Source organism: Hypomesus transpacificus, chromosome 17, assembly GCF_021917145.1.
Source record: "Hypomesus transpacificus isolate Combined female chromosome 17, fHypTra1, whole genome shotgun sequence".
Classification (NCBI taxonomy): domain Eukaryota; kingdom Metazoa; phylum Chordata; class Actinopteri; order Osmeriformes; family Osmeridae; genus Hypomesus; species Hypomesus transpacificus.
In genome coordinates, this window is record NC_061076.1 from 8,106,237 (window position 1) to 8,131,859 (window position 25,623).

The following is a 25,623-nucleotide window of genomic DNA, read 5'->3' on the forward strand; positions in this document are numbered from 1 at the left end:
AGGCCTTAATGCATTACAAAGTGTTATTAACACATATTCATCTCAATGAGCTTCTTATGAGGGTCATATTGAATTGGACATGTGCGCTTATCTCATCTTACGATCAACCTAGCCCTTACTGATATTGTTAAGACTAATATAGTCTTGTAACACGTAGGAATGTTACCAAGCATCTAACAAGGGCCTTGTTACATATTAACTAACTCTTATGATAGGCGCCTGGATCTGAAGTATTACCAGATCCTCTCCTACACACCCAACATAGGCCAACCACAGGCCATCTGAGGTCTCACACACACTGGAGCCAGATGTAGACAGATGTGTGATGTATTGTATACACACACACACACATATACACACACACACACGAGAGCCTCGTACACATCTACAGCAATGGCACATGCTGTCACGCAAACGAGCACCCTCATCATGCATGAATCAGGACGATACAAACAATCCCAATTGATCAACGCAAGTCTTCCAGTTAACATTCCCCAGTTCACAAAGGTCATTCATCTTCTTCATTTCTTCATGTGAAACAAACAGAACGTCCATAAACAAACAATCCGACTTGATTCTATTCAAAGACAAATGATGTGATCATCCGTCTTTGCGGCCCAGTTATGACATGTGCCCGTGTGTGTGGGTTGCTAAGATACTGCTTGTGTGTACAAGTGTGCATGTCTGTGTGTGTGTGTCTGTCTGTGTGAGGAATGTGTGACGTAGGTTTAGTGCTCACAGGCCCTGCCCGTCTAAGTGGCCTCCCTTTTTCTCACACAACCCAGGGCTCGCAGTAGTAAGGGAGGAGAGAAGTAGACGGGATGGAGGGAGGGTTGGAGAGAGGGATGAAGGGAGGGCTTGAGGGAGGGATTGAGGAGAAGTAGTAAAATCTCTGTTAGCCTCTCTCTCTCCCCATCCTCTCTCTCTCTCTCTCTCTCTCTCTGAGTCTCGTCTTACCCTTGGGTGAGGAAAGGGAGGTTTAGAGACTGTTTCAACAGTAGACAGGTGCAGATCAAACCACCATGGAAACACCCCGCACAGTCACTCCCCACCCGCCCAACCCACCCCCACGCCTTCAAGCCTGTTCACCACCAACCACCCCCCCGCCCCCGCCCCTCCCGCCCCAGCACTTTAAAGAGACCAGACAACTCATAAGATGGAGTCAAAGCAGTTGGTCCTCAAACATCCACCAGGAAACACTTTGCAAAGACGTCAAATGAATAAATTGTAGTAAATAGCCGCGCAAAAAAAACGTAACTTCATAATTTCCTGATTTCCAACTTTCCACGCTTTTGCTCCTTCTTTGGAATACAGACTGCCTGCAGTCGTGTAGCCAACTGTGGGGTGAAATAAACATTGCCCTTTATGACCAGCTGTGTGGCTAATTAGCTCCCTACCCCCTCCCTTACTCCTCTTCCTTTCCTGTAGCCCAAGCATCCTGCCAGTCAGCCAGACAGTCAGCCAGTCAGCCATTAAGCCAATCAGCCAGCCAGTCTACAGGGCTAAGAGCCTGTGAGCAAGGGGAGGTCCCAGACCGTCTGACGTTTTCAAACAGGAATCCCCTGACTGGGGTGGGGCCACAGAGCAGAGGGCCGGGCTAGTAGGATTGGCTGCTTACTCTCACCCGTCTGGCTCCCAGACACTCACTCTCACACACTCTGTCTGCACCGCTGCTGAAGGAAGGAGAGAGACAGAGAGAGAGAGAGAGAGAAAGAGAGCGAGAGAGGCTGCAACCTTGAAGTTCAACTAAGGCTGTGACTGAGAGTAAAGAGACAGGGAGCAAGGCTAGAGGAAGAGAGAGAGAGAGTGAGAGAGAGAGAGGAAGAGAAAGAGTCAAACAGACTTCATCCAGGTACGTTATGCTTCCAGACTGGATGTTATTCTTGGTCTAGACGAGAACTGGATTGTTTTATTGTTTTATTGTTTTATTATCCTCTGGAACTAGACGGTATTCTTTCTTGTAGCTTTCAATGGAGGGTGTGTAAGTGAATTTGTGTGTACTCATGAAAGGAATAACTTCTCTACAACAGCCTCAACAACCTGTGGATCTTTCCAATGAGACTGCAGTTTATGATAGCTAAACAGACGCAGTTGGGATATGGGAAAAATGGTCCTGATCTAAGAACTGATCTCTGGCAATAAAGTGTCCAGTCAAAGGTCAACTGTAAATAGTTTTCTATTGAATGGGATATCTGTTTCAACTTTCTATGTGCCTGTCTGTATGTCTGTCTTCCTCTCGGTCTACACGTCTGCCTGTCCTCATGTTCTGTCTCTCCTCCTCTGTGTGTGTGTGTGTGTGTGTGTCTGTTTGTGTCTCTGAGTGTGCCTGTCAACCAGCCTTGGGTTTGGCACAAGGAGCGGACAAGGTCATAAAAAGTTCTGGAAAAGCAGGCGAAAAGACGCTGAGCGGAGCGCCCAAACATTCCTCTCATTGTTCTGAGGCCCTGTAAGTCTGCAGAGAGCCTCCATGAAAGGCAGGGAATCCAGCTATCCTGGTCGCAGTCTAGGGGATTAGTCTGTTCAGGACTGGCCCTGTCTATCTCTCAGACTCACCCAGGGAATGCAGCCCTCGCGGAGCTAACCTTAAGTTAGGGCCAAACGGTTCCAAACTAGGGTAAACTGAGACTAGAGTTTACTGGTGTCCTATACCCTCCATTCTCCAGCAAGGCTACTGTCTGGGATTTCACCCCCAGACCACAGCAGCCCATTTGGGGATGGTGGCTTGGGGAGACAGCTTAGCTGCGTGGAGGTTTTTACTCCCCCCTCTCTCACTGTTCCCATTAGCCTACTGCTGTCTGTGGGCATTGGGGAGAGGGGCGGTTGTCAGAGATGGTACAGAGGAGAGGGATAGAGGGAGAAGAAGAGGGAGGTGGAGAAGAGGTATTGGAACAAGGCCAGGTTTGATGGGGCTGATGGAGTTCCTAGGAGTGGGCTGGGACTGTGAGATGGTGGCGTGGTGGAATAAGACAGGGTGCGTTGGACTGGCAGGCTAGTGTGTGTGTGTGTGTTTGTGTGGTGTGTGTGTGTGTGATGTGTGTGGTGTGTGAGGCAGTGCAGTGTGCCTGTGGCCCAGCGGCCCTGGGCTAAGTACAGGGCTGGTGCTGGTTCTGGTGGTGGTGGGGTTTGGCAAAGGATCAAGCCCAGGGTAGGGTTACACACGCTGGGCTGGGGGAGAAGACCACGACTAGGCCTGGTCTGGCCGAGCTGGGCTGGGCTGGGCTGGGTACTGGTCTGGAAAGCCTTTGAGATTTTCACTAAGCCTGAAAATACTTTTTATTTTCAGACTTATTTCCCACATGAGACCCGTTGTGTTGATTCCACCACTGCACGTTTCCTTTCATTGCTTACCGCTGCAAAAATGGAACAAAAAAATTTGAAATGGAGCCATCTTGAATTTGAATGTCATTGAATGTCAGACACTCAACATAATTGTGCACTCACACGCAAGGCAAATTACACATGAGCGTACACTCACATGCACACAGCACACACTCACACATACTCTCACAGGAACAGGGTGTGGTATTTTGTAAAGGTGTGTGGGTTCAGAAAAGTACAGTAGGTTAAAGTCAATGTGAAATCCTTTCTGCTGTGTCAGGGTCCATTATATCTGGGGTTTTATCTTTTCAACCTTGTCAACTAGTCTAGAAAAAGTATATTTTTTCATGACCAAAAACATTTCTTTTGCTAAATATTTGGAAATTGTTACCTCACACAAGTCCAGATTTTTTTTACCAAACAGAAAAGTTAAACATTTTAAATATTTTCTAAAGTTCCCAAAAAAGTCACATTGTGGTCTAATCATGTGTCTTTGACAAAACTGCTTTCATAACATCTGTGACAAAGTTCTGTTTTAGCGTTTTTTCACACCCACCAAGGTGAGACTGCTATCAACCTGGACTCTATTTGTACTCCATTGTTGATTTATAAGACATAGGTCAAAACCCTAGTTCACACACTGCACATTTGCTCAGCGGAACACTGACCACGTTGTTTGTATATTGATTGTGAGCGCACTGTGAGTCTGTGTGTGCTGAGTGGTAATTGAGTGTAGTGCATGCGTGTGTTGGCCCTGCGGGCCTGCTTTGGTAGGCCTGGGTAGAGAAGCTATGTGCAGAAACAACAGAGACTTGAGGGCCAGCTGTCTCAACAGAGTGTTTTCCACTTAATGGTATGCCCTTATGTCAACGACCCTATCGATGCTGCCGTCAGAGCCGCGCACAGGGGAGTGAGGACATCAGTCTCGGGCAACACCCTGAGAGGAACAGGCCACGTCTACACACGGTCACGGTGTATTAGTATACAGAATATGTGCACGCACATTCACACACTCACGCACCAGAAACCCCCAAAAGTAAAAGATGTTGCCACTGTTGGACATCTGCTTCTGAGTATCACTCAATGATCGCGTTTTCCTCACACCACACTGTACACTTTTGCTCAGAGTGCAAAACAAATTGGCATTCATTGCAAGGCCTGAGAATCAGCAAGTATCCACATGGGTGGCATGCTTCCATCACGGACTAGAGGCTAGAAGTCTGGCGCACTGAAGTAAGAATGGGAGAGAAAGGGTCAATGCAGAAGTGAGAGACATTCGTTAGAGATCCTTAAATGAGAGTTTGAGGTGAGGCGGCGTGCGTCACTGTGCGTGCTGTCATTGGACAGGCGAAGGAAGGAATGAGCTCATGTGTATTAAAGGCTGCGGGTTCGATTGAGGAAGGAGGAAAAGAGCGGAGGGCCAATGGAAACGATGAAACGATACAAAGAAAATAAGAGGACACGAGTCCGAGCAGCAGCCGCCCGAGATGTGGGGACAGAGAGAGCGGCTTTGACTTGATGGAGTAGAGGAGAGCAGGGAGGTCTGTTGGATGGGTGTTGGAGACCTCATATGACCTTTGGTTTCAAGGTAAGGATAGTTCGAGCCAAGGGCCACACATGGTGTGAGTATGTAGTAAAAGGCAGAGGCCTTTTGAATCATGGAAAGGATTTACAAGTAGTTTCATTTCTGTTTATGGTCTCTGTGTCTGTGAACTCTGAGCCAACTGTAACTCACTTTGTGAAGAGATGTTCGATGGTCACTCAGGTACTTCAATTGAACTCTTAATTGAAAGTCAGTCAATGCTCATACCACAAATTATAGAGGAGAGAGAAGAAAGAGTAAAACTTGCACACACACCGATAGAAGAAAAAATAGTGTAACTTTTCTTTAATTCTATTTTCTTCTCAGCTCTAGGATCAGGTCTATTGTAGCTGTGTCTCTAACATGCTGTGATTGGTTAATTGAACCATTTTGTTCATGTTAGCATTTGCCTGTGGTGCGGCGCCACAGCATGCTAACGTTTGTATCTCTTCTAAATGTTGGTTTGTGTGGGCTGCACCTCACAATGGCATTGTTTGTTACCTTTTTAAACCTAGCAGAAAGCTAACACACTGCTGACATTCTACGCCATTTGGTGGTGATGCAACACGTTAGCATGTTAGCGATTTGCCATAACAATGGCTCATAGGTTTTCCCGAATAAATGTATTTAGAACCTGGAATTCCCCAAAAGTGAGATGACTCATCTAGCGCACAGGGTCCAGGAATACATCCATTGTCTAAAATAAGAAACATTAAGTACCACTGAGACCATATGACATCCACGTCATAGAAAGGAAACGGGCAAAGAAACTAAATAGCTAGTGAATGTTCTTTTTTTGCCAGTCTCATTTAGTTTTGAGCCTTGCCATTTATAAGTCTGCTACCTCAAGCTTGAACCCCAAACCATTTTGTTGTGGGGTATTCTGACGCTGTTGTTTGTGAACAGAGGGAAGGTTTTGTTAAGGTTGTCTCTGACTGAGGACCCATGCTCTCCAACCTTTTCCCCAGACGGGGGCACAGAAAGGAGCAGAGCGCAACTCTCATCTGCAGGGGATTGTCACTTGGCGGGACTTCCTTCAGCCCTGATTCTCCATGCTGTCATTGAAAAGCTATTTTTATAAGAGGCCACAGGAAGCTAGCCTCAGAGAAGCACCCACGTTGCTGAAAAGGGGCATCGACAACGACCTGCACGTGACAAGGGCCCAGCAAACTCACAGTCTCTCACACTGAAACATGCGCGCGCTTGTCTCGGCTCGGCTAATTCATAAAACTGGAAGTAGTGAGGGAGGCCAAATGAGGAAGTAGAAGAAAAGCAAACCCACTGATGAACCCCACCTCTGTCCTCCCCACACACGCCGGCTAATATATCGTCTGCCAGCCAGGGGAATTCCTGGTAGAGTGATTTTTGCACCTATGACTGAATCACATTGCCAGGGATTTCCAATGGCTGGCATGAAATGATCAACCTGGGGTTGGGATGAACTGGGCTTGTCAGGGCACCACAACACAGACATGCTGTACTATGAGCCAGGCTTGTGCACGCAGTCCCACTTGCATTCTCTCTCAACTTCTCTTGCTCTTTAATGTTTTCTCTTTCTCCACATAGTACACACACACTCACTCAGGACACAAGACCCCTGGTTACGTGGCAGCAGGACTTAGCCCACATGTGAACACTGTAAGTTCCCTCCATGTTCACAGTGGTTAAGTTCTGCCACCACGAAGCCTCAGCCTGCGGTAGTGGATGATCAACCCAGCGTTCAAGAGCCCTGACCGGGGGTGAAAGTATCAGAGGACCCCTGCCTGCTTAAGGAAGAAGTGTTACTTTGTGGTCCAGTGTTTTACTATTAGTTTTATGGGAGACACCATTTCCAGTCTTTTGTATCTGTTGTTGTTCTGACTGATGTGGCTGTTGCATTATGGAGTTTGTTTAGTGCGTTATATATCCCATGTACTGGCTGTCTTTGAAGGTCTGTGTACACAGGTGATTAATGTCAGTTTAACCCTCTACATGAGGGTTTGAAGCTGGAGCTGTATTCATATCTGAGATAATGCATGCCCATCCATCACAGTCTCTATTCTTTACATGATTAGGGTTAGGGTCTGTCTGCGCTACAGTGTGTCTGTGTTTGTCGAGTCCATGCATGTATGTGTTTCGTCTGGGCATAGTTTTTTTTGTTAGCGCGCTACTACTCTTTCTTATATTGGTTATGTCGGCTTCCCAATTTCCTCAGTGGGCACATGTGAGTCTTAGTCGTGTGGTGTGTTCCCATAGGGTGACTTAGCCTGCCTTCACATTCACTCAACATATTCTAACATCTGCTCTGCAGAAAACTGCTGGTGGAAGTCTGGAGGTTACGAAACACAACGTGTTCTTTGTCCAGCTACTGTTAATGAACCCTCTGATCTCTTTGTACCGTTCTCAATGGCATCTCAAGACGTGAATGTTTTTGTAATAATCAGTCAAATGGTGTGCAACTTTTGCACTTGAAGTGTTATCCTCTGACGTTTCTTTAAATGTGTGCAGGTCTGAGGGTGGGCTAAATACATGAATGTGTTCAATGTGTGCTTGCATATATGTGGTGTAGGCCTAAATGTATATCATATGTGTGTGTGTCTCTCCATTCCCTCACGGGGCTGGTCTCCCGTGCCTGCTGTGCTGATAATCAGTGTGTGACATTCGCTGGCTCAGTTCAGCAGGAACAGGGGCCTGGTCTAACCTCCAGACCCAGAGGGAGAGACAGGGAGAGAGACATTTCAAAGTCCCGGCGATGAGAAGCTTGTATGGGAGTGCCATGTGGTGACAAAAGTTTGGACTAGCAGCCAGTCTTGCCAATCTCCAGGCCACGCGTTCCCTCTGGCAGCAGGGTAAGAGTCCTGCTTATCTGCAGTGCGCATACACACACAGCAACACATCCTCCTCTATCTTCTCTGACGTGAAAGTAGGTAAGGTAGGTAGGTACTTTGTTGATCTCAACGAAAAATTGCTCATGTCGGCTGACCTCGACGAGGTGAGTCATTCGCTCCTTCCTATCATTGTTATGGTCTCACCCAAACCTTCAACAGCACTGAACGGACCTGAAGGTTGTGTTGTTACCAAAACTGGACTGTGTGCTGTGACCGTATACTGCGCAGGAAAGTCATCCTTGACAGTGAATTCCAATACTGTGAATTTACTCATGCTCATTTGTGTACTAATGTGACTTGTGATTGGCTGCCAGAATGAAATAAACTGAAGATACTTCTATTGTGAGTGTCTGAGTGGTCTGTAATGTTTGTCATCACTGGTAGATTGGCTGACGCCAGGTATAACTTGTAAAAAGAGTTTGATTTATGAAGTCCTCTCTGTCTGAAAACTGCGCATGCATCCTTCTCACTCGTGTTCGTTCTCACCCCGTGATCTTCTCTTTTGTGCTCCGTCGTGTTTTACGATGGAATCGTCTCTGTGGTGAAATCTGTCACCTTTCACAACACTGTTGACGTCTATTGGGGAACAACAGGCTAAAATCGTAAATTCCAGAGAGGCCACTTTGCAGAAAGATCTAACGAAGACACTCTTGTGCAACTCGGGTTCAAACGTCATGGCTGACAATAACGTCATCCACTGTACACCTGTATTCGCACCCCGAGAGTCAACATTGTAGAGAGAGATGTTAATTTGTTTTTACAGTGTAATTACTTAATGATAATGAGTGATGATTCTGTGAGATACTATGAATGGGGTTTTAAGATATGGGTGTTTACTGATAACAGAGGATCAACTAATATACAATTATGCAAATGTTGTACATGGCAGAAATGCCCCACCAGAATATTTTAAAAGAGCTTGCTTATACTTAAAACAAGTACATTTGGAAGCAAGAACATTTTCCCTGACAAGATTTCTTAAAATAATGTGTGCTAATATTATGTCACTAGATAATCAATGTATACTACAAACAAGCCTAACTAGACTTAAAATCTAAAAACAAGTTACCACACTCAGATGTAGAGTTTTTGCAGTGCAGAAACTAGTAGTGTAGTGATGATGATCAGGACCAGGTGTGTTTATTGCTGAAGAGGAACAGGTGAGGGCAGATTTGTTGCCCAGCAACCGGAACGGGGTACGTTTAGGAACGTAACACAAAACAACCAGACGGGGAAATCAGCTCAAGGGGATGGGGTTGTGACAATCATATCACGCAAACCCCCTTACAGTTTCAGATCAGGTTGTGTCTGTTGCACAATGGGACATTTTATCAGAAGGATGTCTGCCTCCATGGTTGCCTAGGAGATTGAAGTGTTTCTGAATACATGAGATATGCACCATACACGACACTGTGGGCTAACATGGCAGCTGATCACACAAGGTGCTCCAGGTGTTCAACTGGAGGAACAAGGTTCATCCTCCTCGTCTCTCCGCCATCCCTCCCCGCCCCCCCCTCTCCCTGCGACAGCTGAGGCGGCAGTCCACCATCGTTACCAGGGTGATAATGGCAGTAATGATAAGGATGCTGATAAAGAGGTTACTGCGGATCTGAATGTTTGTGCTGCCTGTGTTGTCACCGAGGCAACCAACGCCTTGTCCGTCAGCAGTGGCAGTTGGTTGCGTCAGCGAGGGATACGTGCACCGGGGCTGCACTTCCTGTTTCTGAGAAGGCAGCTAAGGTGAACCCCCTTCTCCCCTCTTGTCTGTTCTCTTTCTCGTTCTTTGTCTTTCTCTTAGTTCCTTTCATGTGCTTCACTCTTTCTCAGTCCTTCTCTCTTTCACTTTTAAACCGCCCACACGCACACACGAACACATACCCCCCCCTACACACACTAATACACACACACACACACTCCTGTATCTACTCTTTAGTCTGCATGTGCCATATTTCCCTTACACGCCCCAACTCACCTGCAGGTTAGCCTGGCAGGGTGCTTGGGCGGGAGTTCCCATGGCAACATAACAGGTAAACAGTGGAGAGAAAGATTAGAAGCCAGGACGTTGCTCTTTGATAGGGAGTTTCATACTCACACACACACACACACACACACAGATAGATACATACACACAGATAGATACATTCACACACTACACACACAACAGACTTCCCAACACTTTTACTCCACCCTACAGCTGTGGAGCTGCTTATCACGTTTCATGTGCATCATGTTCTCTGGGCTCTTTCTTCTAGCCTGCCTTCCTGCCTCCCCTCCTCTCTCCTGCCTCCCCTTCTTCCTCGTGCCTTCCCTTAGTCCTCGTGCCTCCCTCCCTGCCTCCCTTTCGCACAGTAGAAAGCTGCCACTCTGGCTGCAGCACAGACATAATTGCCACTATGACTGCAGTGCCCAGCCACATCACACAGACTGCTGATTGTTCCAGAGGAGAGGGGGCTAACACTGTGGACTCTGTCCACAGAAGCCACACAACATTATCATAGCGTGACTGCAACTCATCTATGTTCACACACACACAGTTCTGGGCAGCACAAAGCAGATTGTCACACACACTATGAGTACTTCCCAATTAACAATCATACACACACACGTGAACACGGAAATATACACCCACACACGCAAAAATTCCAAACGAAAAATACAAAGAAATATGTCAAACGTGGACACATACAGTCACTACCAAAGCACTATCTTCTTTCAGTCACTCCTTCTCCCTGTCACCATTGATAAAAAAAAAGAGTTAAACAAACATAAGCATCCATAGGTGATGGAAAGTCCATACAGGGAGGCCTTTGTACAGTCAATCCAGCTTCAAGCCTTAGGTAAACACACACTCTACAGCACACACACACTCTACAGTATGTACACACATGCACACACAGCACCACAGAAGCAAACAGCCAATAGGAAATGAACGAAACATTGAATGGAAAAGCAGTTTAAGCAGAAAGAGAAACGCCCTGACAGGAAAGGACACATTGGGCTGAGGTTTCGGGAAAGTTGACCTTATCCCACTTATATATTCTCTTTTTTACCCGCCTCTCCATCCAGGAAGGAAAGATCACACAGTGCTTGCTAAATATGAAACTGACAAATACACATTTCCCCTACCGCTGGGGGCTACTTGGGACAATTTGGAAGCTCCCAAATACTGAAGGTTGCAAATATTATTGGGAGGGGAGGATGACGTGGATGGGAAGTCAGGCGACAGATATTACATATCAGTAGGTTTAGTTCCCATAGAAGAACACTGTTTTAACAAGGAAAAACACTTTGTCATCGCTAGAAAGGTTGACTTCCTATGAAGGTCTGTCACTAAAACCTTGTAACAAAAACTTAATTTTCCTAGACACTTTGCAAGGTGAATAAAAGTGTTATTATGAAAGGAACTTGATTCTTATTGAAAATACTGCAGCTCAGACCATGTGTTCTGCACGCATGTTTGATCATCGTCACAGAATAAACCACGCATGCAATTTTAAATTCCCTCTTGAGTTCTCCAGGGGAACGGAGGGGGAGGAGCCTCACCCCTAACAGCAGCCAAGTGATTGGTGGAGTTGTCACCTGACAGGACCTTGCATTCCTCAGAGCCCACAGCTTCACAAACACCCTTGAACTCAAAGCGTTCTCACCTAGCCTACAAAACGAGCCAGTGCCAGACCTTCTGCCACACCTTGGCTGAATAAAAGGTAGTCCATAGGTGTGAAAAGTTATTGTATGAAACTGACCCAATCTCCATTTACATTTACAGTTAGTCATTTAGCAGACGCTCTTATCCAGAGCGACTTACAGTAAGTACAGGGACATTCCCCCGAGGCAAGTAGGGTGAAGTGCCTTGCCCAAGGACACAACGTCATTTGGCTCAGCCGGGAATCGAACTGGCGACCTTCTGATTACTAGCCCGATTCTCCACCGCTCAGCCATCTGATTCCCACAATTCAATCTAAGAACTGCTGTTGGACACGCAGGCACTTGGTGCAGCAGTCCTATTTCGGGACACCAGAGATGAGCCCACAGCACTCATCATAATCTACTTGATGGTTCACAATGACGATGCCTCCTTCTAGTTACAATCATGACTGACACTAGATGAGGTGCTGGAGTCCCCTTATGGATCGATCAGGCATTACAGCGTTTGGTCAATATCCACTTTAAACACACACGCCATCCCAGTATATGTATTTATTTACATGTACAGCCATGTTATTTCAGTCATATTTAGGTCAAGAGCAGGTGAAGGAAGATCATGTCAAAACCAGAGTTATACGATCATCACATTAGACCCCTGTGTAAGCAGAGATGGGATGCATGCACCACCAAGGTGTTTTCTCTCTCAAGTGAAATACATACAACTTTTAACTGAGACAGAAAAACTAAAATTATGACTTTTATCCGAGTGAGATAACAGCCTAATAGTTGCGATAATTCACTTGCTTGCTCTGTCTCATGCATGACTGTTTATTACAGTGAACATCTTTGGTAATGTACACCATGCTAAACCCTCAGCTCATCCTAAACAAACCTCGTACACCCAGGGCATAGACAGTGTGTGTGTGCGTGTGTGTGTGTGTGTGTGCGCACACTTACTGTGCTGTGTCACAGCAAACTTGACTTCAGTGTCACTATATGTCTTTCTTCCACTTTTCACCAGGTCCTGGAGCCCTGCTTTAAGTGCAGGGCTGGATTCTGGTCTGACATCCTTCTTGCTTTGCATGTTGCTATAAAAAAATATATTGAAATAAATAGTATTGAAACTTGAGAGAATCGAGAGAACTCCAGACGTGCTGCGTGTGTCAAGTAGGGGAGATTCCGTCAGTCTTTCCTGTCGGCCATCAGGCGGTCGGCGTTGAGGGCAAACGTCTCCGCTACCAGCAAGGGGAAGACTATGGAGGCATCAGCGTACACCTAGTGGGACCAGGAACAACAACTAGTTTACCAGCCCAGTCTGTTTAGGACAACAACACTGGTGACATGAGTCTCCACTAAATATCATTTGTACAGAGCGCAACAAAACTTTGAATTGAGTAAACTGGTAAAAGTCTGTGAAAATAATCAAATCAAAAAATATACATTAAATGTTATGCAAGTGTATGCAAGTTCAATATTAGTTATGACCTTGCTTATGCTTATACCAAGTTAATTTGGCTACAAGTGCAGTAAGAAAATAGTTTTATAAAATGATGTGTTGTTTACATAAATTAAGTCACTAGAACTAGGAACACGAGTCCAACAAGAACACTAGAAACCAGTCCAACAAGATTTAAGATCTAAAAACAAGATAATCACGCTCAGCGATATGGAGAGTTTTTGCAGTATAGGATCTTGTTCATCTGGTGATGGGTCTGGTGAAGGGTCATAGTGCCGTGGAGGTACCTTGACGGGCTTAGCCTCCATGCGAATCTTCCCCCAGGACACTGCCTCGTCAGGCCGGGCCCCAGAGTCAGAACCGTCAAACTCCTGGCCCGTGTTCACAAACACAGCGTAGTCTGCTCCGTTCCTCTGAGGAAGAGGCGGAGGCGGTCGAACGAGAGAAAGGAAAAGAGAGATACACAGAGGAACAAAACACAAATCATATCGAATGAAAACAAAGTTGAATTTAGATTCCGTCTTTAAGAATTCAAAATTGAAATGACACAAAGTACTAAAAACTGGTAATAAAAGAATATGGTATTCATATCAAATTTAAAACTTTCAAAAACACCATAATGAAACTAAACGGATCAACCACTGGAAAACAAAACGGCAATAAAATAACAAATGAAATGAGTAAACAAAAATAAAACTAAAGATCTGCTAAAGTCACTGAATGTATTCACCATGAGGTTTGCGTTGGCAATATGATGCTTTATCAGCCCTCCTCCAAGAATGATCATCCCTGTGCTCTTGGCAAACACAGCTCTGCTGTTTAACCTGCGAATATCTGAAACATACTGATCGTGAGTGTCATGACTAGCGACCGTGTACTAACTTCTTGTTAAATGGTGATGGACACAGAGCCCTCCCTGTCTCTGACCTTCCACTATATCCAGCACCAGGCCAGGGTTCTTGTAGGAGTGGAAGTAGATCATGTCTCCTAGAGAGCCGTCAGTCAGAGCAGGGCTGAACACCGGGATGTCATTCTGAAACACAAAGGCGTCAATATCGATCAACAATAGGCGTACAGTATTCCACAGCTGCGGTAAGCGTCTCTCTGACATTTCCTGTCATTATACACTATATCACAATATAGTAGAAATGCCCTTGAAAACATGTATTTAATACATTCTTTAAAGTGCAATACTCCTTTAAGTTGAATTCATCGTGTCTTCGACCATCTATAGTGCCCTGCAATGTCAAAGAAGAGCGGGTTCAGATCTCACCTTGTAGGCCCAGTAGTAGACAGAATCCGGGTTGTTGATCTCCTTCCCCAGTCTGTGGATCATCTTCGAGGGCGTCCAGCGTGTACCCTGAAGATGGTAGGAGGTCAGAGGTCAAACTGGCCATTTGACCTAGCAGAATACATGCTAGCATCATGGTCTTGTGACAAAGCCCTACCTCTGTTGTCTGCTCCTGCACCATCTGGTCCAGGATGGGCATCAGCCAGTCCTCAAACTTACAGTAGTTATCATTGGGCACCAGAAGGTTCCCTATTCTATATGGGGAAGGAGGGAGGTAGGGGGGGAGAGAGAGAGAGAGAGAGAGAGAGAGAGAGAGAGAGAGAGAGAGAGAGAGAGAGAGAGAGAGAGAGAGAAAGAAAGCAAGAGTAAAGACAAAGAAAAACGAAGAGGAATTGTGAGGATGAGAAACAACACTATAAAACTGTAACGACCCTGCTCGCTCTCGCTCTCGCTCTCACTCTCGCTCTCGCTCTCTCGCTCTCTCTCTCTCGCTCTCTCTCTCGCTCTCTCTCTCGCTCTCTCGCGCTCTCGCTCTCGCTCTCTCGCGCTCTCGCTCTCGCTCTCTCTCTGTAAGCCATAATGGATACACTTTTATCGTTATTGAGCTTTAACTGCCAAAGTCACTCTTGTACTGTTCCACTGAGCTCTTTCAGGTGAGATCCAAGTCTGGATCCTCTCTATGGCGATGTTCCCTGTTTCTATGGCGATGTTACCTGTTAATGCCTCTCTGGCGCAGCTCCTTGCCTGACAGGCTGAACTCTCCCAGGAAGGTGGGGGCCATACACTTGATGAGGTCCTCCTCTATACCTCCAGCTGTGGTCACTATCACATCCACCTAGACAGACCAGGTGGGGAGAGGGGGAGCGTTAGAAGTGAAACCTCTTTATCCCTCTGATCCAGTGGATGAGACTTTTGTGGAGAGCTGGTGGTTGTTTTTGTAATGGGTTGTAGTCTCACCATTTTGTGCTGGGCCAGGTAGCGTATAGACTCCCTCACTCCAGAGCTGATGAGGTTGGAAGTGTACCCCAGAAAGATGGTGCAGCCTGACTGGGAAGAAGACGCAGGCTCTGACGAGACTTCACTTCCCTCTTCCTCCTTCACTGCCTCCAGACGCTTGTCAATCTGGGGTTATGAGGGCAGAGGCCAGGGAGAACCACGTTACCACGGAACATGGGGAGCATTTAGGTCGACAGCTACCATGAAAACCACATCCAAACAACTCAGCAGCCTATGGCACTGTGTAATCCATCTGCAGAGTTCTTCAACAGGAAACATCAACATTATTAATATGGCATCGGTAACCCAATATAATAACATAAAATCTGAGATACGAACAGCCTGGTCCTCTACCCACCATCTTGTTGATTTCCTGGATGGCCTGGCCCATGCTACTGGCCTGGAAGCCTGTAGTAATGTAGGACTGCAGAAGGGCACGGTGGTCCACCCCTTGGTTAAAGTCATAGCCCCGGATCTTGGGCATGTCCTCTGGGAGGGCGGAGCTTGGCTTCAGCACCGCCTCCATCGCCACAGAGGGGGCATGGTCTGCCATGGCTTTATCTTCTGATAAAACAACAAGAACAAAAGAGAAGGCATGTATTAAGGATGCAAGGGAAAAGGTTGAGATGTGCTACTGTTTTAATGAAGGTTTGTGGTGCACTTCTTACAACCCCAATTCACTTAAGTGGATTTCATCCCAAATTCAGGCTACTCTTACAAAACAAGAATAAGAAGGAGGTTTGTTTCGGAAGGCAGGTTCAAAGAGCGAAAGACCGGATCCAGTTCATGCCATCAGCGGACAGCAGCTTGGCTTGAATAACCACCCAGAAGGGCAGAAGAGCGCTAAACATGGAAGATGCCACCTCAGAAGACACAGGCTGTGCTCCATCTCAACATGGACTGTTAATGTAGCCAGATAGGGTCTTACGAGTTGGCACTGTCAGGTTTGGGTCCAGGGTTTGACAGAACCTCTTGAATGATGGACTCTCCAAAAGACTTAAGGGCACAATGTTCTCTGCTATGGCATTAGCTAACAGAGTGGGGCTCTGTAGTGGGCGAGCATGGGTTGGACTTGATTTCTTCACCCTGGGCATAGACTCAAAGAGGGCAGGATGTACTCTCTGGAACAAAGATGGATACAAATGTCTATCACTTAACTCATGACTCATAAGGTTAAATCAGTCCCAATTACACATCAGTATGAAATATATTACCTTTATATGCGCGTGCAGATTGGAGAGAGCCTTCCTCGAGCACGCTATTGATCGGTTGCAGTGTCTGCACACAGCTTTGAAGTTTCCCTCTGTGTCTTCAGGCATGATGTAGTGTTCCACAATCTTGGATCTCCCTGGTGCCATCTTATTTTGCTTTAGTGCTTATGCGGCTACTTGACTCCAGAAACAATGTTTAAAGGAATGCTTTTATCTGCAGCAAAGTCTAAACTCAAGAACTACCAAGCTAACTTACTAGCAAGATACAAAACCAGTTCTACAATAGCTAGTTTACAACTTCACAGCCCTAGTCCATCTGAATTGTAAAATAACAGATGTGCTCAATCACCGGTTTAACATGGGCAGGTGTACATTTCTAACTAAGATTTCTAGTATTGTATTTCGTCGGTATTCTAAGCCAGCGAGCCTAAAAGAAAGAACAGTCCCGCCTACTTTTGGTTGGTGGACAGAGCAAATTTGTATTGGACACGAAAACTGTCAGTAGCCGGTCAGTGCTACATTAGTGACAGGCCAGAAGTCTAAAGATTATATCGGTAATGTACAGTGACAAACGAAGCAACATACCACGTTTTGTAGATAAGTGGGTGGTCGTCTTATCAGAGGATGCTGGTAAAAATGGTCATTTCATTGCATTAAAAGTATCCAATTACTACTGGGGCTAAAACCATAGGCTAAAACGCATGGGGCTTGTACGCTGCGCACAAGTAATATGTGCTACGGAAAGCGCAAAGGTTCAAATCTAGCAGACATGTTTTCTCACTTGTCAAGTGTTGCCAAGTGTAATAATGCGGTAGTGGGTACTAGTATTCAGATGTTTACCCTACGCCACCAATACACATGCAGGCACACAAACACTAGAGTTCTTCTTTCCGATATGCACACCCTTAGTTCTAAAAGTTAGTTTTATTTTCTCAGCATCAAACGTATGTAGGTGTAGCCTACTTAATTCCATCTCCCACAATTTCCTTTTATCCAGTCTGATGGTGAGGGATGCGTGTGATGTAGCTGTGACATTTCCCAGACCTGTGCATGTGACCTTTACTCCTGACACACTTCACATAAGCTTTTGAAGTGGCCTCTGCAGAGTCCACAGAGCAGAGGAAGAGAGGAGAGGTTAAAAAGGAGGCCAGACCCCACACTCAGTCAGAAATGAACATCAAGCTTCATGCATTAGGTTCCAATACATATTTCTCTTCGATATACATATAGTACTTTGTTTGGCACTTGGAATAAACGGTATATGGGACATGTGCATTTTCTCTTTGGGGGATAATGGTCTGATTTATCTTCCTTTATCTACATTTGGGGAGAGAAAAGAAACAAATAATTTGACCTCCACCAGGGCTTGTGTCTTCTGCTGAAGAGAATGTCAGGGAAGGTGTGCAGCAGCAACAGCGTGTTACAGGCACGGAAGGCTGTAGAACAACTACGAGTGGAAGCTAGCATAGATCGAATTAAGGTGAGTACCGTTGTGTGTGTTCTTCTGTCATGGTGAGTTTAACATTTAATTGGATACAGTACCAACTTTTTTACCCAATTTTTATGTCACCGTTTCCATCGAACGTTCTAGTTTTAAGTTGTGTGTGTTCTCGCATCCCTACCACATCCTTCCCCTCAGATTTCACTGGCAGCTGCAGAGCTAGTGCAGTATTGTCAAGAACACAAACGAAGTGACCCTCTCCTCACCGGCATCGCTGCCTCCTCCAACCCCTTCAAGGACAAGAAGACCTGTGTGTTGTTGTAGACCCTCGCCACTCTAGACACTGATGCCTAGGTTACAGATTTACACTTCATTGGTCATCTAAATGGTTACAATTCTGCTGTGGACTGCTCTCCATTCTCTCTAGATATGTAGCATAGTGTCTTGACATGTCAGGTTTGGACACAGCAGCCTGTAAAGAAATGAATGTTTGTTTATTTAAATCGGAGAAATTACAAAGTTTACACACACAGTAACAAAGTATTTTGTTCGATCAACATTGTTAATTTTAGGGTTGGGATGACTTCCATTTCAATCCAGTCAATTCACAATAAAATAACACCATTTACTGAATTAAAGTGTTGGAATTGCCTTACTTATGTTCGTTCTTGTTAAGATACTACAATGTGATAGTAGCTACAGTACAGTAGCCTGCACAATAATAGCTAGGGAGAAGGTTGTCGGTTGGACAAAATAAATGGATTTGCTCTTTCTATGTTGAGGCACTTCACCATGTCTGATAAGATATAGTTGCTTCTATATGGTTAGACATGCTCAAGATCTACAAAGACCAAACTACAGAGAAAGATTCAATGACAACACGCTATGAAATTGTGACAATTAGTCACCAGGCCTCACATTCATATACTGATCTACCAAAGACAATTGGTATGTCACAACTTGACTCGGCTTAAAGCAGTATGTCTTTTACATCGTCTTATATTACTGACCACAAACGAGTTATCACTATCTTCTTGGCTTACTATATGGAATGTTTAAGGCGAAATGCATGTTTTTCTATACGTAGGAATCAGTCCTTTGAAACAATGTACTGTTAAAGCTTTAAGTATCACTTATGTATTCAGCCAATGTTCTTTCCCAATGAGGAAAGAATACGTATACACACAAGGACAATAACATCTCCTTAAAGCTGGACTCCAGTTCATTACTTTGGAAGCCTATAAAGGCTAGATGAAAAGGGTGGATGAGGAGTTTTGGATGAGGACACACAAAAGTGGAACATTTAGCCACAAACTCCTTCATTTAAACATGCTCACAGCATCGTTTCCCAGAAGGAAACAACAACACCATATATTAATTGATAATCTAATGTCAGTTTCAAACACCTTTTCAGTCTTGAATTACTTCAATCTCATAACAGCAGTGTGGACTGTGGTGAGTGTGGCCCAGGCTCTCTGTCGAACTTGGGCCGTCCGCTCCCTCTTCCTTATTTACGAGCTTTCCAAACCTCGACACACATGTCCCCTGAAGCGATAGCCAGCACCCCGGCTTCCACGCTCAACTGGAGGAGGGAGAAAAGAACGTCAACATCTTGTCAGCTCATAAGCGTGCCGTCTGCATTGGTCTTGGGGAAATGGCAAAGACAGAAAGACGTACCCCATTGACACTAGCTTGGTGGCGCAGAGTGCACAGTGTCCTTGGAGGGGCGCATGGTAGATGCACCTGGCACAGTCAAGGATCGCATTAGACCATAATCCCAGAAGGGAAAAAAACGGTGGCTCTAAATATTACAGGTTGTTAGTTCATCGATGCCATAAGAAAAAGTAGACATAATGTGTCAAACAAATGACAGAGGGGAAAAACAGCACTATGCTTTGTTCACTAATGCAAGCAAAACCAAAAAACATCTGTGACTGTGATAGCAAATCCATCCTCTGGGAGGTTCTAGCTGTACCTTGATGGTGCGGTCTGAGGAGCAGGTGTACAGGGTCCCGGGGGACCTGTGGATGCCAGTGACCAGCGCGGTGTGTCCCACGTCAAACTGCGACACGGGCCTGAGGGCGCCAGAGCTCACGGAGAAGGAGTGGAGCATGCCCCTGTTGTCTCCAGCCCACACCTCGCCGCCGCTGTAGCACATGGACAGCAAGTAGGAGCTCAGCTGGGCGGGAGGGGAGGAGGGCGTTGGTGAGGGAGGGAGGGGAGGGGAGGGGAGGGGAGGGGAGAGGAGAGGAGAGGAGAGGAGAGGAGAGGAGAGGAGAGGAGAGGAGAGGAGAGGAGAGGAGAGGAGAGGAGAGGAGAGGAGAGGAGAGGAGGGAGGGGAGGGAGGGGAGGGAGGGAAAGGGCACAAAAAAGAGAAATAAAGGAGGAAGAGAGTAAGTGAGCATAAAGAAAACAATCAACCGAGAAAAACAGGTGTACACTGTAACAGCCTTCCTTATATGAACGTGTGCGCACACCTGGAGCTTCTGGAGTGGTTTTCCTGCCCTACGGTCATATATGGCCACAGTGTGATCTTTGCTGCCAGAAATGATGTAGTTTTCATTGGCGGCCAAGCACAGCACTGCATTACCATGGAGACGGAGACTTTTCACTAGGGGTTCCGCCACTGCCGGATAGAAAACAGTATGACAGATGTCAAACGGAGACGCTTAGCATTATTTGTCCGTTATTCGGCTCTGCTGCGAGAGACGACGGGCTCAAATAGGGTCCCACTTGAAAAGACCCTGGTGGCGTGCGACACTCACCTCGGATGTCGTAGATGCTGACCTTCTTGTCGTAGGTGCCGGCCAGCAGCACGTCCGACTGGAAAGAGAGGCAGAGCACAGCGGCCTTGGTCCTGATGAGGCCCTGCTCTGTGCCCCCAGACCCCAGGTCCCACAGCCTCACTGTGCTGTCGAAAGAGCCAGACGCCAGCTGGTTGTCACGGGACGCTAGGCACCACACCCACCCCAGGTGGGTACTGAACAGGCCTTGCCCCCCCAGTGTACGCAGCAGCGCACCCTTAGACCCTTCCCGCAGGTTCCAAAGGTTGACATTCCTGTCCCTTGAGCCTGAGGCACACACCGCCCCCTCCCCCCCCACCAGCAGCACAGAGTTAACCTCAGCAATGTGCCCTGACGGGAGGGAGATATGTTCCAGGGCCGGGGGAGGACTAGGGGACCTGGCTGGCTCTCTCTCTCGATCCACATCTCCCCCCTCCTGCCTCTCTGCCACCCCCACCCTCTCCTCCACCTCTATGGCCTCCATCACTCCTCTCTCCGCCCTCTCTTCCACCATGTCAGCCTCCTGCCTCTCCTCTCCCTCCCTCCGCCTCCCTCCAGCAGGTGGACCACCATCTTGATGCCTCTCTATCTCTCCATCCACTAGTGCTACCTGCCTTACTTCCTCTGGGACAAACCCTGCTTCCTGTGCCAGTGCCTCTACCCCCGCCTGGGCTTTGCCCGGTTTTTCCCCTTGGACACCACCCACTTCTGGCCCCTCAGCCCCTCGTTCAACACCCACTCCGTCCCCCTCTCTCTCAGCTTCTCTGGCGGCCCACTCCCCCTGACCAGCCCAGCAGGTAATCAGCTGCTCCATCTCAACACAAGCGGTGGGCCAGTCAAAGTTGTCCCTAGGTCCCACTGGGAAGCAGGCCCTGGGGCCTGTGAGTCTGCGCGCTCGGAGTTGCCATGCTGTGCTGTCCTTGCACACATTACCCAGAGCATGGCACACCTGTACAGGGTTATAGAGAGGTAATAAAGATCAAGGTTCAAGGTCCTAACGATAATTTCTGGATCAAAAAGTCTAGACATTGTCAGCTATGCAGTGTGTGTGCTTGTCAATAGAACCCACTCACCCGTGGTAGGACTGTGATGACACACTGAGCTGGAAGATGGGAGGCAATGCGAGCCACCATCTCCCACGGCAACGATAACAGGGCACTTCCCTCCCCAGAAGGGGAAGGGCTTGGTTCTGCAGAGGAGAGATAAGATGCTGGAGAGAGCCTGTGGGACAAGTACAGGGTTGTGAGACATCTGGAAAATGAGATCAAGACAAAACAGCAACATCCAAAAAGATGGACACTAATAGACACACCATAACTGTTCAGGTCTGGGGGTTTCATTCGACTCCTCGGTTGTAGGTCCAAGCGGCTGACAGTCAGTATGTCTGTCTAGCTCTGCCACCTGCTCTTCCACGTTGATATGTGGCTCCGACATTCACCCCTTCTACGACAGTAGAGTACAATACAGTAAGAAAATTGACTAGCATCGTGGCTAATAGGATAGTGTACCAGCTAACAATTATGGCTGACCAAATGTATGTCAAGCTAACACTTACCCACAAAACACTGTTTAATAACTTCCAGTCGCAAGCTCAACGATCTCCTCGTTCAGTCATGTTGTTCAGTCAGTAGCCATCTTGCTATGAGTCTTTAACAATTACGGTGCATTTGAGTTATATTTTACCATCAGCGGTTTAGTGCTGTAGTGAGCCAACCTTTGTTCAGAGTTGGCGAGCACTTGTCTTCACAACTGAACACATACTGTACTGCACTAGCTAGTCAAGCTACTGTAGCTGACTTACTGGATCTTACGACCACTCAAACGGATGACGGTCTGTGTCACATCTAAACACTCTCCAACTTTTATATCATTTATGAAAACATTGGCATTTTATTTAACACATTTTACATCAGGAACATTCTCAACTCGAGACAGTTAAGTTGCTAGCTTCATCAAACACACCAGCTGTTGTCTTAGTCAATTGGTTCCGTCTTCCGGCGCCGTCCAAGTGTCGTCATCCAAAGCCAGGACGCCAGTGACGTAAACAAGGCAACTATACACAGCATGTAAACTCCATTATATTGGGTTGTTTGTAATGATGGGTTGTTTGTATTGATGTAACTTTTATTCTGGAGAAATAAATACACAAAGCTTCAGTTTTTCCCAGCTTGATAGAAAACATTTTATTTCCCCATTCACAAAAGTAAGAGAAAGGGATACATCAGTTAACATCCCACCTGCACCACAGTTGAGAAGAAATACCGGTACTACATCAAATTAATTCGCGAGACTGATTAAAGATTGCAACTAAATTATGAGTTCACATTCTTCCCTTCTTCCCCCAGGTATGCTCCAAGCTCTGTCTATCCCTCAGTCCTACCACTTAACACTAATTTGACAAATCAAAATGGTCCGCTATAAAACAACGAAAACAAAAAAAATTCTTTAAATAAAAAGAACATTACTGAAAAAAAACTTTTAAAGTCTAAAAGATTTGTGCACTTCAGCACACAAAAACAAAATTAAAATATAAAAAAAATCTCAAAGCAAAATGAACATAAATAAAATGGTAAATTAAATTAACAAAATAAACACATTGAAATAAAATATAAATGTAAAAAAAGAAAGAAAAAAAACAAATCTTGAAACTAAATAACTGTTACATCTGAAATAAAGGTTGCCTGTATTTTGAGATAAAAGTTTCACTAGAATTTTAAGAGGTGTTTTAGCTTGACATTTCACCCAGTCTGGCATAACACAAGGGTCATTTTAGGGCAGATTGCAAAGATTGTGGCATTTGTCAGAGTCTGTGCACACCTACCCCCTCTCACCACCTGAGAGCAGATACCCATCTATCAACACTTGCATGTCAGTTCACCCCTTTAAACATACAATTAGGTTTCACCATCTAGGGTGGAGCAGTTTACAAAAGTGTGTAAAGATCGAAAACAGTGTAGTATCAAGCACATACGCATCAGTGTGTTTGTGTTTAAAAAGAATCCATGTTACATGGACTCAAACAGATACTTCTGTGCCTTAATTTCAAGTTACACTTTCACAGTTGTGCGCTGATGCTTAAGGCAACGTTATCTTTAGCTGGATTGTTTGGATTTTTTTTTGCTGCAAATAATAAGACACAGATCTCAATATATTCAGTAAGAACCCCCTAAATGTTAGAAAGCTGAGCGACCTATGGTCCAACTGTCAATCACAAAGTGATATGGTAACTGAGGGGCAAGTGTTGATACTCTGGGTCTCTTCGCAACTCGAGATGCGTGTCACATGTCTACGACATCACCTTGGGGGAGGGCCGGCGCAAAGCCGAAGCTACATACACACACACAACCACACGTACAGTAAGATACAGACAAAAGGACTCACAAACACATGCACACGCACATTCAACTGAATAGTCAGATGTGATAGAGACCTATGACGCTGGCAAATACAGATGGACACAGACGATCACCCAGGCTTATAACATATATCCAATCTAAGTGGGGATATTAACAAGAGGGAACCAGCGTACCCCCAACATCCTACACAGTATCAACGGATGAGGACATGGCTCATGATAGCAACCGCCACCGGGCCAGAGAAGCGCATTCATCGTTCTCGGCCCGAATAAAGAGCAGCTGCATTCCGTTATCATTACAGAAACGTGTAGCAACCGAAGCTCTTAGTTTAAAAAAAAAAAAAAAAAAGGTTGTTACGAGAGGATGCTGGTCTTGAGATGATGGCCTAGAAACTCGTTTTCCCCCGAAGGAAAAATAAAACGCATCGGTCTTTCGTTTATGACCACTGACAGCAGGTTGGGATGACCACCACCAACTCATCACAGCCACCTCTCATTCTGCAAAAAGCTCCTGAGGAACCGCTGGGAGCACTACAATTAGACAGGCTGGACCGGCTGGAACACTGGGATGTGCACCGAATTCAAATACTTGGGATGTCCCTCCCCTCTACAGCTATCCCACCCATCTCATTGGATGGTGTTCTTAAAACTTCCCTAAGAACGGAGGCCTTAGTCTTACCTACTCACTTACCATTGCTTTATAATGATCCTTACATTGCTTTTTACTTTAGCAAGCTTTAATGGTCTAAAACTCATTGAACAGAGACCTTATGGCAGGTATATTTCCTGACATTAAGAGACTAATTTTACAAAACAAAAAAAGTGCATAATATCAGTAAGAACCTGCAACTTATTCTGAAGCTCTTACTGAGGCCTTATCGCTCTTTTTAAAGTCCATTGAAAATAATCTAAAAACCAAGAAGCAGTAGCAGCAAACAGACTCATCTTACTACAGTATAACGCTCGCTGCAGTGAGTGATTCTCTTACTATTGGGTGAGTTAAACCTTGTCTTAACTAAGCAACACTGCTCAACACTAAATCACCGGTTCTATGGCAGGCAAAGAAACAGGTAAGACACGATCACAGAGTAGATGTCATGGAGTGGGTGATACCTATTGGAATTGACTTCTTCCTACGAGCATTGTGTCTGAACGTAAAAATGGACTTGCAACATAACACACACACACACACACACACACACACAGACGAATCACATCACTTGACAAGAGATGATCATTGCCATGCAAACCTTGTCTCATTCCCTTATCACAGCTAATAAAAGAAAAAAAAACATGACAGACTTCAGCATTACAGTAATGATTCCTTGAAGGATGACTGCTGCAGTATTGAACAGAAAAACAGACTACACTTTAATTAGTAGTTCTTTTGAGGGGGAAAAAAATGAATTCTGCAACCAAGGGAAGAGGAAAAATTCTGCTAAATGTAAACCAAAAATAATCATAAAAAGGATTAGACCCAGTATGAAGTGTATATGTATTCTCTATGAATGCTTGTGTAGTAGTAAAGGTGCAATTACACTTGGAGACCTCCCCCTTATTACGTACGAAAGCATCTCATGCTTTTGCCTCTGGCTAGTCTCTGGGCTGCTAGAAACATTAGCGCTACGTCAGTCCCACCCTGTTAAGAGATTATCGATGCCTACTGGAATACGGACGC

At 45.7% G+C, this 25,623-nt stretch overlaps 3 protein-coding genes across 10 annotated transcripts; 1 reads left to right on the top strand and 2 right to left on the bottom strand.

Annotated features, from left to right (window-relative positions):
* The first annotated feature begins 1,656 nt into the window (after window positions 1-1,656).
* On the top strand, window positions 1,657-18,278 carry LOC124479929 (guanine nucleotide-binding protein G(I)/G(S)/G(O) subunit gamma-12-like). Of its 2 annotated transcripts, XM_047038890.1 has the most exons (3): window positions 1,657-1,852; window positions 17,730-17,846; window positions 18,006-18,278. In XM_047038890.1, the coding sequence occupies exons 2-3, from the start codon at window positions 17,754-17,756 to the stop codon at window positions 18,129-18,131; spliced, it is 219 nt and encodes a 72-aa protein (XP_046894846.1). In that variant the 5' UTR covers window positions 1,657-1,852; window positions 17,730-17,753; the 3' UTR covers window positions 18,132-18,278. The 2 variants fall into 2 exon arrangements, with proteins under 2 accessions (XP_046894846.1, XP_046894845.1); XM_047038889.1 differs by lacking the exon at window positions 1,657-1,852 and having other exon boundaries at window positions 17,246-17,846.
* dhps (deoxyhypusine synthase) lies at window positions 11,950-17,103 on the bottom strand. Of its 4 annotated transcripts, none has more exons than XM_047038886.1 (12): window positions 16,952-17,085; window positions 16,370-16,513; window positions 16,084-16,276; window positions 15,514-15,719; window positions 15,117-15,281; window positions 14,873-14,994; window positions 14,317-14,413; window positions 14,142-14,228; window positions 13,796-13,901; window positions 13,599-13,702; window positions 13,156-13,281; window positions 11,950-12,687 (listed from the first exon to the last, which is right to left on the bottom strand). In XM_047038886.1, exons 2-12 carry the CDS (start codon window positions 16,511-16,513, stop codon window positions 12,595-12,597), a joined length of 1,443 nt encoding a protein of 480 aa, XP_046894842.1. In that variant the 5' UTR covers window positions 16,952-17,085; the 3' UTR covers window positions 11,950-12,594. The 4 variants fall into 4 exon arrangements, with proteins under 4 accessions (XP_046894842.1, XP_046894840.1, XP_046894841.1 ...); XM_047038884.1 differs by having other exon boundaries at window positions 16,370-16,542; XM_047038885.1 differs by having other exon boundaries at window positions 16,370-16,547.
* fbxw9 (F-box and WD repeat domain containing 9) lies at window positions 18,116-22,622 on the bottom strand. 4 transcript variants are annotated; one of them, XR_006957492.1, is made up of 9 exons: window positions 22,146-22,616; window positions 21,903-22,033; window positions 21,664-21,811; window positions 20,573-21,539; window positions 20,285-20,433; window positions 19,783-19,986; window positions 19,485-19,550; window positions 19,214-19,389; window positions 18,116-18,279 (listed from the first exon to the last, which is right to left on the bottom strand). XR_006957492.1 is itself a non-coding variant. In XM_047038882.1 (9 exons), exons 3-9 carry the CDS (start codon window positions 22,022-22,024, stop codon window positions 19,315-19,317), a joined length of 1,731 nt encoding a protein of 576 aa, XP_046894838.1. In that variant the 5' UTR covers window positions 22,025-22,033; window positions 22,146-22,237; window positions 22,553-22,622; the 3' UTR covers window positions 18,286-19,314. The 4 variants fall into 4 exon arrangements, 3 of the variants coding, with proteins under 3 accessions (XP_046894838.1, XP_046894839.1, XP_046894837.1); XM_047038882.1 differs by lacking the exon at window positions 18,116-18,279 and having other exon boundaries at window positions 18,286-19,389; window positions 22,146-22,237; window positions 22,553-22,622; XM_047038883.1 differs by lacking the exon at window positions 18,116-18,279 and having other exon boundaries at window positions 18,286-19,389; window positions 21,903-22,030.
* Between the last annotated feature and the right edge of the window lie 3,001 nt (window positions 22,623-25,623).

Excerpts from the sequence above, each read along its gene's own strand:
- dhps (XM_047038886.1), bottom strand. The coding sequence starts at position 16,513 with ATGGCACCAGGGAGATCCAAGATTGTGGAACACTACATCATGCCTGAA. Across the intron at positions 16,277-16,369 it reads ATCTGCACGCGCATATAAAG|AGAGTACATCCTGCCCTCTT; the intron begins GTAATATATTTC and ends TCTTTGTTCCAG. Across the intron at positions 13,703-13,795 it reads GGTGCTGGATATAGTGGAAG|ATATTCGCAGGTTAAACAGC; the intron begins GTCAGAGACAGG and ends AGTATGTTTCAG.
- LOC124479929 (XM_047038890.1), top strand. The coding sequence starts at position 17,754 with ATGTCAGGGAAGGTGTGCAGCAGCAACAGCGTGTTACAGGCACGGAAG. Across the intron at positions 17,847-18,005 it reads CTAGCATAGATCGAATTAAG|ATTTCACTGGCAGCTGCAGA; the intron begins GTGAGTACCGTT and ends CCTTCCCCTCAG.
- fbxw9 (XM_047038882.1), bottom strand. The coding sequence starts at position 22,024 with ATGTCGGAGCCACATATCAACGTGGAAGAGCAGGTGGCAGAGCTAGAC. Across the intron at positions 21,540-21,663 it reads TCATCACAGTCCTACCACGG|GTGTGCCATGCTCTGGGTAA; the intron begins GTGAGTGGGTTC and ends AACCCTGTACAG. Across the intron at positions 19,390-19,484 it reads ACCAAGCTAGTGTCAATGGG|TTGAGCGTGGAAGCCGGGGT; the intron begins GTACGTCTTTCT and ends TCCCTCCTCCAG.